Genomic DNA, 21,377 nt, shown 5'->3' on the forward strand with positions numbered 1-21,377 from the left:
GTACTCCTGTTAGCCCCAGCTTGTGGGTACCCACAATGTGGAGGGTGGAATGTAGAAATAAGAAGACTGCTAGGGAACTTCTGACTCTCCCCTGTTCGAAAGGGGCCTCACTCTGCAAAAGGCCTGAATTTTAATAATGAATTGCTGGCACATATGGTTTATCCTAGCAAGGTCTATGAATCTGGAGATAGTTAATTTCTGGTGCATGGCTTGATGCACAAGACGATCCACCTAGACCGAATCCCAGTTTTTCACCCAATTTCTCTGCAGAAGCTAAACCAATGAAAAGCGGGTTGTCAATTCTGTATTGTTTTGTGTGCTCATTATAAAATCTCAGATCTCTTTTGGATCAAGCTGGTGAATTCTCTCCTCAATCGAGGGGTGTAGCAGAGAGAAGAAAGCAGCGAAGGTGATGGGCTGACCCATGTGAAGGGGAGATAAAACCCATGACTGAAAGGAAGCTCTGGATCTGAGCACCAATTTGTCAGGAAACAAAGTGGCATATGTAGGTGACTCTGACGGTCCCTGTAGCTCACCAACAAGATTCAATGAAGTCATTGTGATACGAAAAACTGTCTTGATGGTGAGGAGCTGTGGAGAGCAGCTATGCTTGGACTCAAAGGGCATGCACATCGGGAAAGAATTGATCAAGTTAAGGTCCTATTGAGGCATAATGAAGGGCTTCTGCAGAAACCTGTATGTTCATCCCTTTAGGAATCTCAATTAAACCAGTGTCTTGAATACGGAAGGTTAGTCCATCAAATGTAAAAAGCCCAAGAGGGCCAACATATAACCATTAATTGCACCCACTGCAAGGCCTTGCTGGGCAAGAGATAAAACAAAGAACAAAACATCAGATTTTTTGGCCTCTATATGATCAAGCTGACGGTCCTGCCACCAAGCCACAAATGTTTCCCAACACCTTGAATAGATGGATTTCATTTAAGGGCACCTAGTTTCGAGATTCACATCCCAAATGTAGATGGTATGTAAAAACTGCTCAGTTGTCACTACCCAATCACCATGAATGGAGCTGCAGACTGTGGAGATTTGGGTGCAGAGCCCTGCCCTGTTGCTGAGACGGGGTCAACCTGAACAGGTCGACGGATTGGAAGGCAAATACTCCGGTTCCACAGTTGGAGCACCACAGTCTCCTTGCCTAGTCCAGAGCTATCAAAATGTCTCGAGTCTGGTCTTTCATGATCTTTCTCAGAATATGAGGCAGAAGAGCGAGCAGTGGATAGAGTACCAGACCCACTGCAGAAGGTATGTGTGCTATAGGGACCCTCTTGACGGAAACTCCTGTGCGTAGTAGTTGTGACACTGCTTGTTGTTTGGGTTTGTTAAAAGTAACCCTGGGCGGAGTGGCACGCCGCTGAGTTCCACGGAGTTTAAAAAACTCTGTGGAGCTCCGCTCTGCTCCAGACCCACAATTTGTTTTTAAAGGCTAGAAAACCCACTCACCTTCTCCTGTCGTCTGTGGGCCGCCCTCCTCCTCGCTGCAGTTTCTCCTCCTTGCCGTTGTCCTCCTCGCGTTGCCAGTCACAACCTCCTACGTTTTACGTCTTGCATGAACTGTGCATGCGCTGGTCACGTAAGACGTATAACATAGGGGGCTGCGACCGGCAACGCAGGAGAAGGGCGATGGCAAAGAGACACCTCGGTGAGGAGGGCGGGCGACCCGCAGATAACAGAATAGAAGGTAAGTGTTTTTTTACCCTTTTTTGGGCTGTGGCCCAGGGGGCTGAGCGGCGTACTCTGCTCCACCACGGAGTCAGAGTTTTTCTGCAACTTCGCATTCCCAGCGGCGTGTGGAGTTGGTAAAACTCCGCTAGCGGAGTGCGCCGCCTGGGCTTAGTTAAAAGATCTAGCCTTGGCACGCCCCACTGGGCAAAGATGCTCTTCTTAGTCTGCCAGTTAACAAATATTGAGCTTGCCGCCCCTGATGTTGAGCGATCAAGCCAGCTTGGCTACCAGGGGTATCCCTTGATTATCCAGCCATCTCCGAAGACAAAGGGCCTCCTGGCACAAGATCCTGCCATGCTGGTTGTTGAAGTAGCCCATGATGCTTGTGTTTTCCATGAAGACCTGTACTGGTCTCCCTTTGATGGATGGGAAAAGTCTTGCACAGCTAGCTGGATAGCACAGAGCTTCAGAAGATTGATGTGGAACTTTTGTTTTTACTGGATATTAGAGACCCTGATCTCCGCCTCTCCCAGTTGACTGCACTAACTCTGAAATGAATTTTGGAAAAGGGGGGCGGTGATGGACAGAGTTTCTGAATGATGCAGAATACTCTTACCAAGTCAATAGATCATGGTTTTAATCCATCACCGTTTTTTAGCTCACTGCACCATCCCAGCTCAGAACCTGGCTATATGCAAATTAGTCTGTTCCTGTCCCAGTGCATGATGGGAACAGGGCAAACCAAACTACCAAGCCAATTCTTATACTGGGAAGGAAACAAGCTTCCGGGGACCGGTTTCTGGCATCACAGCCTTCTTCGGCCCGGCTTGCTTGAATCCTGATGGTGCAATGAGCAAGGGACTCACGTCTGAGTATACCCTCCCACACATAGTGTGGATAAAACCGATTTTGGAAAAGGGGGGTGGTGATGGACAGAGTTTCTGAATGATGCAGAATACTCTTACCAAGTCAATAGATCATGGTTTTAATCCATCACCGTTTTTTAGCTCACTGCACCATCCCAGCTCAGAACCTGGCTATATGCAAATTAGTCTGTTCCTGTCCCAGTGCATGATGGGAACAGGGCAAACCAAACTACCAAGCCAATTCTTATACTGGGAAGGAAACAAGCTTCCGGGGACCGGTTTCTGGCATCACAGCCTTCTTCGGCCCGGCTTGCTTGAATCCTGATGGTGCAATGAGCAAGGGACTCACGTCTGAGTATACCCTCCCACACATAGTGTGGATAAAACCGATTTTGGAAAAGGGGGGTGGTGATGGACAGAGTTTCTGAATGATGCAGAATACTCTTACCAAGTCAATAGATCATGGTTTTAATCCATCACCGTTTTTTAGCTCACTGCACCATCCCAGCTCAGAACCTGGCTATATGCAAATTAGTCTGTTCCTGTCCCAGTGCATGATGGGAACAGGGCAAACCAAACTACCAAGCCAATTCTTATACTGGGAAGGAAACAAGCTTCCGGGGACCGGTTTCTGGCATCACAGCCTTCTTCGGCCCGGCTTGCTTGAATCCTGATGGTGCAATGAGCAAGGGACTCACGTCTGAGTATACCCTCCCACACATAGTGTGGATAAAACCCCGGAAGCTTGTTTCCTTCCCAGTATAAGAATTGGCTTGGTAGTTTGGTTTGCCCTGTTCCCATCATGCACTGGGACAGGAACAGACTAATTTGCATATAGCCAGGTTCTGAGCTGGGATGGTGCAGTGAGCTAAAAAACGGTGGTGGATTAAAACCATGATCTATTGACTTGGTAAGAGTATTCTGCATCATTCAGAAACTCTGTCCATCACCACCCCCCTTTTCCAAAATCAGTTTTATCCACACTATGTGTGGGAGGGTATACTCAGACGTGAGTCCCTTGCTCATTGCACCATCAGGATTCAAGCAAGCCGGGCCGAAGAAGGCTGTGATGCCAGAAACCGGTCCCCGGAAGCTTGTTTCCTTCCCAGTATAAGAATTGGCTTGGTAGTTTGGTTTGCCCTGTTCCCATCATGCACTGGGACAGGAACAGACTAATTTGCATATAGCCAGGTTCTGAGCTGGGATGGTGCAGTGAGCTAAAAAACGGTGATGGATTAAAACCATGATCTATTGACTTGGTAAGAGTATTCTGCATCATTCAGAAACTCTGTCCATCACCACCCCCCTTTTCCAAAATCAGTTTTATCCACACTATGTGTGGGAGGGTATACTCAGACGTGAGTCCCTTGCTCATTGCACCATCAGGATTCAAGCAAGCCGGGCCGAAGAAGGCTGTGATGCCAGAAACCGGTCCCCGGAAGCTTGTTTCCTTCCCAGTATAAGAATTGGCTTGGTAGTTTGGTTTGCCCTGTTCCCATCATGCACTGGGACAGGAACAGACTAATTTGCATATAGCCAGGTTCTGAGCTGGGATGGTGCAGTGAGCTAAAAAACGGTGGTGGATTAAAACCATGATCTATTGACTTGGTAAGAGTATTCTGCATCATTCAGAAACTCTGTCCATCACCACCCCCCTTTTCCAAAATCAGTTTTATCCACACTATGTGTGGGAGGGTATACTCAGACGTGAGTCCCTTGCTCATTGCACCATCAGGATTCAAGCAAGCCGGGCCGAAGAAGGCTGTGATGCCAGAAACCGGTCCCCGGAAGCTTGTTTCCTTCCCAGTATAAGAATTGGCTTGGTAGTTTGGTTTGCCCTGTTCCCATCATGCACTGGGACAGGAACAGACTAATTTGCATATAGCCAGGTTCTGAGCTGGGATGGTGCAGTGAGCTAAAAAACGGTGGTGGATTAAAACCATGATCTATTGACTTGGTAAGAGTATTCTGCATCATTCAGAAACTCTGTCCATCACCACCCCCCTTTTCCAAAATCTAACTCTGAAATGATGCATTCATAAATTCTGTGAGGTCAGATTAGGGTAGGGATAATAGCCTTCAGCATGATAAGTTGGTGACGGCCTGCCACCATAGAAGGTCCCAAGCTGCTTTCATCAAGATACAGATGTTGTCAGACAAGCTTTCACAGTGTTGTGTCCATTGAAAACAGAGGTTCCTCTCTAAGGCCTGCATGTTGCAGTGAGCCCAAGGCATCGAGGATGCATAATGCCAATAGTCCAAGAAGCCTTAGAGCCATCCATACCGAGATGACGGATTAAGCTCGAAACCTCAGCATCATATCCTGAATGTCTCAGGCTTGTTGCAGGAGTGGAATGTCTTTGAATACCAGCATGTCCAAGATAGCCACCTTTAAAGGGAATCCTTAGTGAAGGTATCCGAATAACTTTGGTTCGTTGAAAGAAAACCACAGGGATGAAAGAAGGGCGATTGACTACCAGAGATGATCTATGACCGACTGTGGTGAGCCTGCCTTGAGCAGGAACAAAAATACATGCATCTCTGACCCGCAAAGATGAGCCACAATCACTGCCCGGCTTCTTTGAACATCCGAGGTACTGAGGGGAGGCTAATGAGTAATAAATTGGAACTTAAGGTAGGTCCTGTGTAGTTGCAGGACGGGCACATGAAAATATGTATCCTGCAAGTCCAAGCATACCTTCCAGTCCTCGGGATCCAGGGTCGAAAGAATCTGGGTCAAAGTGAGTTCTTGGAATTTTTCTTCCACAGGACGAACATCCATCATTCTTGTGCAGTAACTGGTGCGACACCCCTTGTCCTTTTTGGCTTCCAAAATCTGTATCGCCCTTCGGCCAAAAGCAGTCAGACTTCCTGTAGGAGGATGGCAGCATGATCTGCTGAATCACAGCTTTAGCTAATGGCTGCCATGAAAGCTATGCCTTTTTATAGTGGTGGCCATGTTGGGAGTACCACATGGCATTCACAAGCTGAGCCAAATCCTATGGAGAAGCCAATGAAAACAATGAATAGAGCACACTTAGAATTAAACCAGACGTTATCAAAATGGAAAGAAATAAGTTTACTGTCAAATGATGAATATTCATAGTTGAACATCTATCACCCAAGATCCCCACTAATTTATTTCTTGCCCAAAATTCATAAAACACTCAAGAACACTCCAGGCAGATCCCTTGTCTCTGGCAATGGCTGTCTCACTGACAGAATGTTTGATTTTGTAGATGTCTTCATTACTCCGTTGTTTAAACCCTTACCATCATAGATATTTTACACAACAGGCTTGTTAAAAATCCATTGAGGATGCCATGGAGGAAGCTATGCTATTGTTTCAATTGATGTAAAGTCCCTTTATACCAGTATCGATCATCAAGATGGACTACAAAGCATGAGAAAATACTTCAATTGTAGACCTGCAAAGCTATTGTTACATACCAACATGTTCATGGAATTTGCCAGATTTTCTCTAAATAACAACTTCTATTGGCCCTGAAGAGGTGACAAATTGTAACTGATTTATTAGTCTTAATCTTGCAAACATACACTGAGTTCCATGACATTATAAAGAAACTTGGCCTCCAGCCTCTTTCATCTACATGATCTCTGAACTCCTCCCATGAACAATACTGATTCTACAGCTACAATACATCTTTTCGCCCCTTCACCCCACTCCCTACTTGACTGCTTACCTGACTGCTCCTTCCTTAACAGCCTGAAGCTGCCGGTGCTGAAAGCAGAGTCCAGAGTCTGTGTTGGGGTCTTTTGTGTTAGCAGCCCCGGATCTCACCAGCGGTACCAAGCTGTAATTCTCACTACAGTGCTGTGTGCGACTCTGTGTTGATTCTGGGTCCTGCAATGATTGCATTCCCGAGACACCATCTGTGACTCCTCTGTGTTGCCTGCTTTGTACAGCTTGAGGAGAGGTGCCACAAGAGTACTATTTACTGGATGGCCTCCCCCCTTTGCATGCACGCTCAGTTTTGCACACCCTCTCCATGATCGTACAGTCTCCCTGTCCATGGCATTATGTCTCCTCAGCTTCAGGGTCCTTGGCATAGTGGCTCATTGACTGTGCCACCTGCTACGCTTCATGTCTTTGACCAGGCATTCTACTCCTCCTCGCACCCTTTGCTCCTGTGGCATCTTCCTTCCTTTTCCCCTTTGATCCATGTCTCTTCGTTCACTCGAGCCTTTACACACATTGAAATTGGCCATAGATTTTCCTTTGGGCATTGTTAATGTCAGTGCTCCTCCTGCCACGCTACATTCTTTATACCGTCTCAGCCTTTGGCTCTTCACTCGCATTGCCAGCTTGTGTTCTCTTCCCCTGCTGGATTTGAGACATGTCCCTTCTGTTGGCTGCCTGGCCTGTGCGTTGTTTCACCCCCCTTGTCTACTGAGCTTAGCATGCAACTCTATTCTTTAAGTCTGCTCGGCCTGTTCCTCTCTAACAGTCTTGTATGGTCCTTACCTGCCAGTCTGTGTTTGTAGCTTCTTGCAACTTTAAATATATCATCTCTTTCATTTTAGATATGCTCTGGGAACGAGGCTGCATGCTCCATTTCGCTTGGTTCCGCATGAATTACTCCGCTTTGCTCTGTGCCACATTTGAACATATATGACTCACCTTTTTCGCCCAAAGATCTGGTACCGTGCTGCAGAGAGGGAAGGTAATGAGTGTACATTAATTTTGCTTCCGTCTATCCAGTTTATGGCCAACTGATGCCGAACTTGCTGTTTACGCCGGGTGAAGAAATACAAGGCTAGAATTTGGAACAATGAATTAATGAATGAATGAATGAAAGGATCTTGTAAAGTGAACAGCTACTCAAACAACAGTGTCCTGGCGCTAAATGAACATATGTGACAGGACCCTGAGGCGGACTAATGCTTAAAGAGCCAGGTTTTGAGATGTTTCTTGAAACCTGTTCGATCAGTTGTAGCTGTCAGGGGGGCAGGTAGTTGGATCCACGCTTGGGCACCTAGATACCCAAAAGATCTGCCCCCAAAACGGGCCAAGCTTAATTTGGGGATGTGGGCAAGGTCAGAGGACCTATACAAATGCCTATACAACTGTTTTTAAAAGTTTCATTAATATGCTTTTTAGACCTTTTATTTAAGTTAAAAGTACAAGCTATGCATGTAAATATGTCTGCATGTAGATAGTCAAACTTACTGAAACATGATAATTTTTTCCCTTTGTTTAGCCCGATAAACCTGTATATACCAAAGTTCTCTCTCTCCTGTACTCTTGATCTGAAGGGCTTACTCGAAAAGGTTGGAATTACTGACGTCTTCAGTGACGCAGCTGATCTTTCTGGGATCACTGGAGGACGAGATCTGAAAGCATCTAAAGTAAGATTTGTAATTGTCTTGCATTTCATTCTACTATATACTTAATAAGGAGTGAGAGGAAACATTTGTTTGCACTCCGTTACTAACACATAATGTAAAAACAATTCCAAATATGTGAATGTAGGAAACTAGAGTAGCTTCGGTATGTCCCTTTCGTGGTCTGAAGGCCGGGTTGGTGCAAAAAACTGGGTCTCTAAGGACACAAAGCTTGGAGACCTCTGTAGCTACAAATCCATGTACAATTCAGAGACCAATGGCTTGGTAGCCCTTAGGAGCAGAAACATGAATTGAGAGTGAGTGACTGCATAATTAGCTTCCCATTAGCCATAAAGACCAAAATAATTTTTCAGTACCTACTGTGTCTAGAAGTCACGGAGGGACATACTGAAGCTTTCTGAAATAGTATACCTAGTCCCTTTGTATTTCATTCTTTCATACTGCAAATTTAAGAGTTTTTTTTTGTAACCATAGGTAAGTAAGCGTGCCCATCCCTGTGGGCGAAGGGGTCACCCCCCATCTTTTTGCAAACATGGAGAGTCTGTCAGACTGAGCAAAGGTCATCCTGACGGACACTATATGTTCAAGTAAGGCAACCAGGTGCCGTACATGCGGTATATGCATAGGTTCCTGGCTGCACGATCTGAGCTTTGCCGGACTGAGGGTTTTACAGCCTTTTGGGCATGACCTCCTCAGCCAGTCAGGGATGAGGGGGCGTGTCACTGATGGACTCAGAACTGGCAACTTCAGTTTTAAGCCCTGAAACCCCAGGGCTGTGTGTCCATCAGTGGCACACATCAGAGTGGGGTGGGGTCAGCAACTCTCACTCTGTCCCACTTTGTGATGAGTAAGGGGCTGCCGCATCCGCTCACTGGCTGATCCAGGGTCAGCCAATGAGAGGAAGCAGCAGTCTCAACCCCTCCAGGAACCTCAGAGGCTTTCCTCCTGCCAACCAAGATCACTGCTGCGGCCCGTATGTAATTCTTTTCATGTTTGGTGCATACATGTATGTGTGTATGTCTGAATGTATGTTTAGTCATGTGTGCGTGCAGTGAGTGTGCGGGTGTATGTGCGTGCTTATGAATGTATGGGTGGGCGTGAGTGAGTGTACATGAAGACGGGTGAGTGTGAGTCTGTGTGTGTGTGTATGTATGGACAACCGGCCTTGCCGCCACTGCCCATAGGAGAGCTAGACAAGTTTGTTTTTAATGAACAACATCTCTACATCATGATATCACCGCAGACCTTTCTGCATCTTTCTTCGCTTTTGATTTAATTTCATGTTTTTACATAGCACATACTAGGCCTGGGAGCATTAGAGCAATTTACATAACACAGTAAAAGAATAACAAGTAAACACAGGTTAAACTTCACTAGAATAAATATGTATCAAGGGCAGTAAAGCACAGTGGAGGACCACATATTCTTCGGCGAGGGAGAGTCCCAAACACTAGGTGCAACTCTCAATATTATATGTAATGGAAGTCATGCAATTGAACTAGCTGTATGCAAGCCCTCTTTGTCTTTGTCATAGAGGAGTTGGGTGTAGGGCCTATGACATTTCCTTGATTCCTGGGGTAACCAGTAATGTGCGATCTTAGTAGATAATTATCTGAATCTGTATCTCCTGGCCAATATTAGAGGAGACTGTGATAATCGAGTCTGTCTATATTCCTACAGGCCTGCTAGAAGTGGGGTGTGGTTTGGTACGAATTTATTAAATAGGAAGGTCAGAGTGAATGAGTTTGTGCAAGAGGCATGCAGCTTTAAACCTGGATCTCCTCTCAACAAGATGCCAGTTTAAGGAAACCAAGATTGGCGTGATGTGATCAAAACCATTCGCGCCTGTGGCCAGACATGCAGTAGCATGTAGTGAGGCTTTCAATGGGTCACTGTGTGTTTTGGGAATCCTGTCTAGAATGGCATTTCCATAGTCCAGTCCTGTTAACACCATAGTCTGAATCACCGTCTTCAGATCTTTGTCAGGTAAGAGGTTTGAGGTCTCACTGATGTGGTTAGGGAAATGTAGTTTTCCATTTAGAGTGAAGCTTCTGTATATGGCATTCTCTTAGATGGTGGCAAGGCAGCTTACGAATTTAGCGAAGGTTATTCATTTCTCGGCTGGCAACGGTGAAGCATTGTGAGAAAGTAGATATTTGGACTTCTTGGGGTTTAGCTTCATTGGTGGATCATCTTCCAGAAATGTATTTTGTCAAGAGTAGTGGTCCATTGAAAGATGTCAGCTGGGAAGCAGACTTTCAAGTATGGATGGATATCGAGCTGAAACGGATCCTTGTGAAACTCCTTGTTATACACTTAATTGGTTAGAGAATGCATGTTCAATTTTGATCCTGTGTGAGCGGTTTTCCAAGTATGACTTGAACCATTCTACAACTTTCCTTTCGAGACCCATACATTATTATGCCACTGAGAGGTCCAGTAAGGTAATCAAGCTTGTATCACTGAAATCCATGATCCTGAGGATGTGTTTTGTTATTCTAAACAGGGCTGTATCTTTGCTCTGATCCTCTCAAAACTATGACTGGAATATGACTTGATCTTCGAGAACTCTTTTTTTGTAGCATGTTCTTGCCTCATTAAGGAGTTCATGGTTGTTCCTTGAGGGATTTTGCCGCCAAGAGTGTTCCCACAGACGGAGTTCTCTTTCTTCGTTAAGGTCTTCCGTAAACCGTGGGTGTATTCTTCTCTCCTTGAATCCTCATTCTGTGAAGGGGGCAACATCCTCCATGATTCCAGTTATAGTTGTTGAAGCTAGTGGTTCCTGCCCTTATATCCTTTTGCGCTGATTGGCAGGGTTTCTCAGTTGATGTTCTTGCTATCTCTTGTCCATATAAAGGGTCTTTTGGATTAGCCATAGTTTCTGGATTTGGAGAAGAAGATTTGGAGTTGGTCTGACCGTGAACTGAAACAGGGTGATTAGTGGGTAGGAGTTTTTTTCAGTGAAAACTAAATCCAGAGTGGATCATTTAACATGTGTCTGTTTCTGAGCGTCTTAGGTGAGGCCATTCTCTATCAGAAATGAGTCAAGTGTTTAGTACACTTTGTAGGATCACCCCAGTGGAGGTTGAAATCACTGAGAAATATATGATGGAGGTTGGATATTACAGATCTACAGTACGGCATTGGAAAGTAGGATCGGAGTATGGCCTAACATGGATTTCTAATTGTTGATGGTAACACCTCCACCAATTTTGCCTTCTCTGTCCATGCATGTGGTGAGATGAAGAGAACCATAGCCGGCTGAGGGTATTCTGCTAAGAGTAATGGAATAGGCTTGGTATCTAGGCTGATGCAGCCTACCTACCTGTTTTGTAGGGCAAGGTCTGTGTTTTGTTAGGCTTGTGATCTGGAGTTTTCTCAGAGGTGGGTAGTTATTACCAGTAGGGAGTTGATTTCTATAGGGCTGAGAGACAGGCTCATTCTGTGCTGCTGGGACCAGTTGTTGGGTTTTGTATGGGACATTGGGATCTATTATTTTATTCTAAAACGTCAAATCTCAAAATTTCAGAAGTTAAGAGTTTCAATTCTGAGGCTAGGGATTTAATAGTGTCGGAGAGGGCATATATAGTAATATGGATAGCTTGGATGAGGTATCAGGGAAGCAGTGTTGGGTTTTTCAGCTTTTGGGGTCAACATGCCAGCTGATGTTGTGAGGTAGGTGTAAAACCTCTTTTTTGTAGAATGAGACCAGCTGGCCATCGATGCAGAGGGAACATTTCTTATCTGTTGGCGAATTAAAGAGTAGTATAAGGAGTTGGGGAGTGGACGTGGCTAGACGCTGATGGCGTAGGAAGCACATGTAGATGTTCCTGCAGGTGAATCCCCATCCGGCGCCATCCTGCAAATACTGGCCAGCTCGGGGGGGTTATGTAATGAAGGTGTGAGGTCCTGACGTCCACAGTACCTCTGTGCAAGACTACCATCACCATTTAGGGAAGAATTGAGGCCCCAGCAGAGCAGCGACTGCATCGTGCAGCCACGGTCTCAAGATGGCGGGTGCAAACTAAATGACTGCCTATGGAGAGACCCTGACGGTGCCAGGCCCAGAAAGGCAACAGTGACTGTTTGGCAGAGGGGAGAACGCCCAAGACTGCCGCAGCGAAACTTCAGGCTGCACTCAGCGGTAAGCTACTTGTCGAGATAGCTCCCCATGCCGCATGAAGACCAACGTGTTGCTGACTCTGAGGCGGCGACGGAGGACTGAGCCGAGGTCGACCAGGAAGGAGTGGGGCAATGTGAGCTGTCACTGCACCTGCAGTGTGTCTGAATAAGCATATGTCTCTTGCTGTAGGGAGGAGAGCAGCAGTCACATGTTGCAACCAATGAGTGCATTGCCAAAGCGCTTACCCCCCCAACACTAAAGACTCCTGCGGCCAAGCCTCAATCAGCAGTGGGGCACACACTGCAGCAGTTACCCCCTCTGAAACGAAACCTGCTGTGCTAAACGCACTGTGCACTCAAATGAAGGAAGCCGCATCTAAGGGCCACACAAAGGTCAACTGGGAATAAGTGAGGAGGGGTGGGCTGCGACTGCACCAGCTGCAGGCCTGGATAGGTGCAGACCCCCTGCATAGCAAGGTGTACAGTGGAAATGCACCGCCACTGATGAGTGCGATGCTGACGCACTTACCCCATAGGCTGCGGAGACTTCCTGCATGTTGCTGGCCCAGGAGAAAGTCAACTGAAATGAAGAGCTGTGAAGGGAGGTAGAGGAGAAACCAAGGCCGCAAAGCAGAGCACTGACACTGCGGAAGACGGCAGGGGCCAGGGGGCTAAATCACAGGAGTGGCAACCAGCGTTCCTTAACTCAGAGTGCCAGCGAGACCTCTGCTTCCGGTAGTACTGTCGTGTCCAGTCGTGGCCCGATTACTGTACTATAAAGATCCAAACCACATTCTCAGCCAAACCAAACATAAAGGAGACCTCGCAATTGAAAAGAATACAGTCTGGATCTTCCCGGACTTCTTCAGGGAAGTGCAAAAACAGCACTCTACCTTCCTGGACATGTAGAAGAAACTCAGACAGTTGAGGATACCGTACGCAATGATATTCCCTGCCCAGTGCAGGTGGCAACATCAAAAGCGGTTCAATTCTTTCAGAAGCCACAAGAGGTTTTGAGCTCGCTTGACCAGCACCCACAGCCTGGACCAAGTCAGAAATCCTAGGGAAGGCAATCTCGGAGGACCAGATGGAGGCACAGACCTAAAAACCACAATAAAGCTGCCCCATCTAGAGCATAAACCCAACAAGGATGATAGAAAGTGATGGGAGTTATCGCTTCGATGAGTGGCAGTAAAGCGAGCCCCCATCAATGGTGGAAGATGAGGGCACATGGGACTCAGACTCTGACCACAGGTCCAGTTCATCTGGGGACTAGAATACTGAACTGCCTATGGTGACTCCTGGGACATCAGATGAGATTATATGATGCGGCTAGTATGTTGGTAAAATAATGATGAATGATTGTAGTTTAAAATTCAGTGAGCCACCAGGGGAGCTGGTAGAGAAAGCTCCATTCTCCTGAGTCCGGAGATGCCTCCTTTCTTTGGGATGCTGGGTGTGGGGAATCTGGCATAGAGCATAGAAAAGCCCTTACCCCTTAGAGTTGCATGTGGGTTCTCCAGCAAGCAATTGTGGTTTGACTGAATGTTTGGATGGGGGGGTCGTTGCAACTTGACCTGGGAAGATGGGAGCTGGGATGAATGTTGCTTGTTGATTAACTGGGAGGACAGGAGCTGTGACCCCTTGGATTACTTATCCCACCCTGACATTGGATAAAAGTGCCACATGGCAGGGTTGGAGTTAAAGCATTGGGTCACTTGTATGCATGTAACTTGGAGAGATGGCCTCCCCCATGACTTATAAGCTCCTATCCTGGAACATTAGGGGATGCACACTGTTAGAAATGGGGGTCTCTAGTTGGCAGAGGTGGGTACCTTTGACCAAATATGGACCCTTGCTTCTAGTAGTCAGGATAAGGGGGATACACACTTTAGATAACCCCTGCTCACCCCCTTGGTAGCTTGGCACGAGCAGACTGGCTTATCCCAAAGGCAATGTGTAAAGTATTTGTACCAACACTCACAGTAACACAGTGAAAACACCACAAATGGACACCACACCAGTTTAGAAAAATAACATTTCTTTATCTAAACTAAACAAGACCAAAACAACAGAAATCCAACATACAGTTACTTAGTGGAATGCCTTTAAAAATGTTTTTGCCAAAAATAAACTTGTGGATGATAAATGCGACACTTTCGTCTCAAAGTACCTGGGATGCGTAAAGCGAAACAAACAAAAAGGGGCACAGAGAAGGTGATGCGTAGATTCTTCCTACTCTCCAGTTCCGATGCGACAAGATGGCGCCTTGATGCGTTGCGACGATCCGTGCGATACAACAAAATGGTGTCTCTCTTGCGATGCGACAACGTGGGGGCGATGCGTTCACACCCGACAGCCATGCGGCGGACTCTGTGGTTTTCTGAGCTGCGACAGGCCCTGTGACATGCTTCTCCGGTGATGCGACGACACCCTTGGTGACGGCGACACGCATCCTCAGTGATGCGACGGCCCTGCGACACGCTTCTCCGGTGATGCGACGGCAAGCAGCAGCGACACGCTTCCTTGATAATGCAACAGCGGCAGCTGCGGCGGCGTCACGCTTCTTTCTTGTTGCGTCACGCTTCTTTCTTGTTGCGTCGCGCTTCCAGCTCCCCACAGCAAAAAGGCCTCACACACAGTTACATGCCCTCCTGGCTGACGGAAACCCCCCAGCAAGGAAGTTCAGGGACGCTGGGGGTGAAGTCCTTTTGTGCCTGGGACTTCAGAAACAGGAGGCCAGCTCTTCTAAGGCCTTTGGAGACCTTTCTTCAGATGGACACAACAGACAGCAAAGTCCTTCTTCAAATAGGGGACACAGCACACAGCAAAGTCCCTTGGTCCTCTCCTCAGTAGAAACAGCAAACTGCAGGCCAACCCCAGGCACACAGCAAGGGCAGTACTTCTCCTCAGTCTCTTCAGCTGATCTTCTTTGGCAGGGATTCCTCTTGATCACAAAGTAGTATAACGTTCAAGAGTTTCAGCTCTCATATTTATACCCCAAAAGGCTTTGTTCACTGTGTGAGGGGTCCTGGAACCAGTCCAAACCAGTTCTTGGTGCACTCTGCCAGTGCACAACTTCTTCCTTTGTCAGTGTGGGCCAAGGTCACCAGACACACCACAGGAAGTGGAGCCAGCTTTGTGGAAGGCAGGCACAGCCCTATTCGGGCCCAGGTGCTACTCCTCCCACCACTCCAAATGCAGATAGGTCTATTCAGCCTAGTGCTGACTCACACAGACTCCTGGAGCCACCCCAGCCCCTGTCTCTCTCAAACCAGACAGTCAATCACCAAAAAAGGCAGAGGCACACAGAAAGGCTGAACAAGAAAATAGCCACTTTTTAAAAGTGCTATTTTCAAAACCATCATTCCTAAAAGATGTGTTATTAAATTTTGAGTTCAGGGATACCAGACGCCAAGTTTCTATCTCACTCCTATGGGAAGATATGCAGGTAAACATGTTACATAGCATTCCCCATTCTGTCCTATGGGCAAGATAGACTTTCAATAGTGAAAAACGAAATTGGCAGTAGTTCACTATCAGGACATGTTATACACACTAGTACATGTCCTACCTTTTACATACACTGCACCCTACGGGGGGGAGGGGGAGGTACCTTGGGCCTACCAGAGGAGTGTCATAGGTGTAAAAAAAGGGAAGGGTAAGGCCTGGCAAGTGGGTACATTGGCCAGGCCAACATGGCAGTTAGCAAACCGCGCACAGGCACTGCGGTGGCAGGCCTGAGACACCTCTTTGGGGCTACTCTTGTGGGTGGCACAATCAGTGCTGCAGGCCCACTAGTAGCATTTGAAGTACCAGCCCTGGCACACTCAGTGCACTTTACTAGGGACCTACTGGTAAAACAAATATGCCAATCATGGATAACCAATTATCATAACCATTTACACAGAGAGCATATGCACTTTAGCACTGATCAGCAGTGGTAAAGTGCCCAGAGTCCTATAGCCAACAACCACAGGTCAGGAAAAACAAAGGAGGAAGAAGCAAAAAGTGTGGGGATAACCCTGCAAAAAGGGCCATTTCCAACACACACAATGACATAGCACTATAAAATATTTTCCTATCTGAACAAGAGGGGAATCTGTTGGAATTGGCCCTTTTTGCATGGTTATCCCCAAACAGTTTGCTTCCTCCTCCAATTGTTCATGACCTGTTTTTGTTGGCTTTAGGACTTCTGGCACTTAATCACTGCTGATCAGTGCTAAAGTGCATATGCTCTCTCTGTAAATTATGATCATGATTGATTATCCATGATTGGCATATTCGATTTGCTGGTAAGTCCCTAGTAAAGTGCAGGAGTGTGCCAGGGCCTGTAAATCAAATGCTACTAGGGGGCTTGAGGCGCTGGTTGTGTCACCTAAGAGTAGCCCTGTGTGTCAGACCTGCCACTGCAACACAGCACCCACTTGGTCCAAGGCGGGTGATTGTCCCGCCTTGTTTGGTCCATGGTCTAGGGTCCTCGGGAGCGAGCACTAATGCCATCTGTTTCCAATTATTGTGTTCGCGTTAATTGGAAACAGATGGCACGATGGCAGTCAGCGCTGGTCGCTCGCCTGCAGCGGCAGGCACAAGCGCGTGCACACCACTTTTTTTTCTTTTAATGTAAGAGAGTCTGTGCTTAGCAGGCCATATTAATCTCCTATAAAGAAGGCATTCTTTATAGGATTCAACATTTGTTGCTATTTATTTATGAGACACATAGGCCCTCAAATACGGAGAGGAAATAAGTGCTCTTATCCTCAGATTGAAGGAGACTAACTAAAAGGTACGAACTTCCAAGTCTACTTTAGCTACAATGTCTGGCCCCTCTTCCACGACAGGCGGCAGGTAACTTGTGCGTGCTAGACTTTCGGGACGTCTCCAGGCTGCCTGTATCAAGCAGGGCGCATGCGCGGGGAGTCTCCGTTCTGTGCCACTCTTTACATCTCACACCAGGGTGTGTGCAGTCTGCGCCAGGTGAAGGGAGTCCGCGCGCGGTGCAGGTGGAGTATTGCACCCCAAGGCCCTCTCCAGCTGCAGCATGGCTATACTCAGCTCCCGGGCACTGCGGGCAGCGCTGGTGCTGGCAACCCTGGCAGTGGTCATTCAGCTGCTGCGAACGTGGCTCAGCTCAAAGTCCTACCTCTTCAGCCAGAAGGACATCGCAGAGCTGGCCAAGCAGCATGCAGGTGAGACCCCGGTTTAGCCTCTAGGACGGACCCTGCATAGATGGGAGACCCACGAGCAGCATGGGAATAGTTGACAGATCGTCTGGTTTACAGGGCACCACAGTTCCAGTCTGTGTTTTCATTTAACATTTGATTTGTTAAATCAGTGAATTCTAGAAGATGGAGTGTTATTTTACTTCCTTTAAAATTGCATGAATTCACTGTCTAGATAACTGGTAAACTTTCAGCACTCTGCGCTGATATAATGACTAGTATTAAAAACTGAAGAAAAGTCAGAATTAATTTACTGAGCTTAAAGATGCAGCGCTGTTCTGGCAGATCTGCCCCGCGTCCCCCATCTTTACTTCTCCGTGCATGATACACGCTCAGCGACCGATGCACATATCTTAAACCTAGCTGTTGGGCCGGTTTAGTCTGCTAAGACCTGTACATGTCAAGTAGTATTTAAAACTAGAATGAATACAGCTTTTTTTCATTTCTGTCGAATACACCATGAAATAGGCAGTATGTCCTGGCTTGATGGGACAGCGCCTTTCTTTGAAATGGTTAATTTGGCCCAAAGCCTTGATGTGCTATTACCACATAATCTTGTTTTCCTATTAAATTTCTTCATCCACTCATGACTAACTTAAAGGACCCTTTATAGACCGTAGTATTTAGTGGAGCTTAATTTTGCTGTATTAAAACAGTTGCTTCTTTAAGTGTTAGATGCTGCTTCTTGTCTGCTACGAGGTGTCCGGCTAGGTCTTGGTTTTCCATGGGATCCAGGCTTGTTACACTACCCATGAGTATTTTAGTTTTTACTTCCTCGCATCATGTCCAGGGCTGCAGTACTTTGAGTGGGTAGAAAACTCCTTGAACTTGTTTCTCGTGCCTGCAGTATGCACCCCTGCCCCGTTCCTCCTCTCGCCTTTCCGTGAATGTGTGATTAACCCTGAATTAAACCCTCCCCGGATGACACGCAGCTGGTGCCGTTAGCGCCACCTCACCCGTGACTGCTCTCCTTAATAACAGCTGAGAGTGTATGTGATGTCTTATCCTGATTGTGTCTTCACATGTGCCCGCCCCCCACCAATGCCTGTCTTCTGCATGCTTCCCAGGGCTGCATCTGATTATCGTGTGTGTGTGTGTGTGTGTGTATGGGAGAGGGGGAAGGACACACTGTGAGAGGGATTGCGTGTGTAAAAGATAGACAGATTATGTGTGTGTGCAAGAGAGATTGTGTGTGTGTGAGAAAGATTGCAAGTGTTTGTGTGAGATTGTGTGTGTGAGACAGAGACTTTGTGTGTGCCTTTATGTGAAATTGTATGTGTGTGCACGCTAGAGAGAGAGAGAGAGAGACAGGTTGTATGTGTGTGTGCGAGAGAAACTGGGTGCGGGAACGATTGCAAGTGTTTGTCAGTAAGATTGTGTGTGAGACAGTGTGTGTGTGAGAGATTTTGTATGTATGCAAGTAAGAAATGTGTGTGTGGGAGAGAGATTATGTGTGAGATTGTATGTGTGGTGTGCACGATAGACAGGTTTTGTGCGAGAGAGAGGTACTGTGTGTGTGAGAGACTGTGTGTGTGTGTGTGTGTGTGTGTGTGTGTGTGTCATTCTCTGTGGACACTAGTGCTAGCACTGCTGCAGTGCACCCAAGTGTTTGTTACATAATTGCTTTTTAGAAGAAGCGCGCGATCAACAGCTGACACTTATAAGGTCCCAAAGGCGAGACCTATTGGCTATGCGAATGCTTGTTTTACATGTAAGGGACCCCTCGGGTAGGCCCAAGGTACCCCCGTGGGCAGGGTGCAGTGTATGTGGAAAGTAGGACATGTGCTGGTGTGTTTTAGATGTCATGATAACTATTGAAAGGCTGTCTGTCCCATAGGATATCATTGGAGCGGCACTGTAATATTTTGCATGTGTAACTTTCCATAGGGGCAGGATGGAGTAATGGAGTTTAGACTTTCTGAACTCAGAATGTAATAACACATCTTTTAGTAAAGATAGTTTTTAAATTGAGTGTTTGAAAGTGTCACTTTTGGAAAGTGGGCATTTTCTTACTTGCCCATTCTGTGTGCTCTGCCTGTTTGTGTATTCACTGTCTTGTTTTGGGGTGACAGGGGCTGGGGATGTGCATTCACTCTAGACGGCCTCAAAGGGGGGTGGGAGGGAGGGGGTTGAGTTGTGTCCTGCCTTTCCTGGGGGACTCATAGCTGGGCGGAATAGACCTGGTCTGCATTTAGAGTAGTGGGAGGAGTTTCCCTAGCACCTGAATAGGATGTGTCTATTTTGCACAATGCTGTATTTACCTCCAGTAGGGAAGCTGGGGCAGAGGGGACAGAACTGGTGTGAACTGGGCTCAGAGGCCCTTGCCGCAAAGAGAACAAAAAGAAAATGGGGCATAAGTATTGCATTTTAAATCCCAGTGAATTAGATCACTTCTGGACTCAAGAGGAGCCTCTCCCAAGGAGAAGAGCTGCCTCTTTGCTGCATGTGCTTTGCTCGTTTGTCTTGCATTTGCTGCTTCTGCCAAGGTGAGGACAACGACTGGAACATTGCTGTGACCCTGCTTGAAAAAGAATCACCAAGGGCTTGTGTGTGCTTGCCTCCTGTTCTGAAGTCTCAGGGCCACATTCACACACTGACCAGCACCTGGACTCATCTGTGGACTCCTACATTCAAAAGCGTGCCAATTCCAGTTACTGGGCCCTGAGAATTGTGTGGTTGGTGTTGCAAAGCAAGAAGAACAACTCTGTCAGAGCCGCCACCAGTGACGCTGTGACCTGCACCATGGCCGAGGGCACTGCTCATGAAATGCACAACGAACCGCCCAGCCTGCACTGCAGTTCTGACGCACTTCGATGCCTGCCGCCACCTGCAGTTATCAGTCTTCCTGATACCAGAGCTCGCACCCGCGCCGTCCCCACCAGGGGCAGCATCAGGAGGGTGACTCCTTGAACTCTCCTTGTCCTGGATTCGCCGCCTCGCCTCCTCACAGGCTTGACGCCTTGCCTCCCCAATGGCAGAAAGGAACCGGCTTCTCCTCTGCACTGACGCCTCACCTCCATGATGCTGTGCATCGTCTGTCGACTTAGTTTCCAATGTACTGTTGTTTATGGGGTATGCATGACTCCATGGCCAGCATGCGCACATCGCGGTCAGCGCCGTACTTTGAATTTGTGCTTGTCACGACGTTGTAACAGCCCAAGGTGGAGCTATTTTGCTTCTACAGTTCTATTTTTGAACTAACTATTTTCAAAGTGATATCTTGATCTATGTATGTTGGATTTGTGTCGCTTTGGCCATTTGGTTTAGATAGAGATACTTTGGTGTGGTGTTCATTTGTGGTGTTTTCACTGTGTTACTGAGTGTTTGGAGTACAAATACTTTACACATTGCCTTTGGGATAAGCCTGTCTGCTTGTGCCAAACTACCAAGGGGGTGACCAGGGGTTATCTTAAGTGTGTAATCCCCTTACCCTGACTAGCAGGAAGGGTCCCTACTTGGACAAAGGTGCACACCTATACCAAATGGACATCCCCTATTTCTAACATAATCCATATTGCACTCTTACAAGAGACACACCTAACAGCTAAGGAGGGGGCAGTGCTGCAGAGGAGGTGGACAGGCCAGCCCTACTACACTACTTATTCATCCTACACAAGGGCTAGCTACACAGATCTGGATTTGGTTGGGGGTCTACTTTCAGCACACAGGAGCTTTGATTGATCCAGTGAGTAGATACATAGTGGTGACGGGCCGCCTGGAGAGCCATGAATATCTATGACCGAACATAGAACAGGGGCAATTCCTGGTGGGCATATCGGGAAACCAGGCACCTTACTTGTTCCACTCGACTGTCATGGGGAGACTTTAATTGCGTAGCGAACCCCATGTTGACCTCTCACGCCCTCCTCCAGTGTCCTGCACGTCCTGGCTCTTCGCGGACTGGCAGACCAGGTAGCACCAGATGCACCCACAAGCACTGGACTAGTCTTTTTTTCCCGAGCTTACATGAACTCCTCATACATGTTGACATGTTCCTCTACACCCTTGACGTTCACAACTCAGTACATGATGTAGATTATCTGGATAAAACAGTATCTGATCATAATTCCTTCCTTCTCCAACTGAAATTGGAGCGTCCTAAACCCTGCATCGA

The 21,377-nt window shown here is 47.1% G+C and overlaps 1 protein-coding gene across 1 annotated transcript in view; it reads left to right on the plus strand.

Annotated features, from left to right (window-relative positions):
- Window positions 1–21,377, plus strand: part of LOC144762964 (alpha-1-antiproteinase-like) — a 91,674-nt gene that overhangs the window by 44,257 nt on the left and 26,040 nt on the right. Inside the window, exon 3 of the mRNA XM_078648277.1 lies at window positions 7,775–7,922. Coding sequence (XP_078504403.1) covers window positions 7,775–7,922 — 148 coding nt within the window. The remainder of the gene's footprint in view (window positions 1–7,774; window positions 7,923–21,377) is intronic.

Source organism: Lissotriton helveticus, chromosome 6, assembly GCF_964261635.1.
Source record: "Lissotriton helveticus chromosome 6, aLisHel1.1, whole genome shotgun sequence".
NCBI lineage: Eukaryota > Metazoa > Chordata > Amphibia > Caudata > Salamandridae > Lissotriton > Lissotriton helveticus.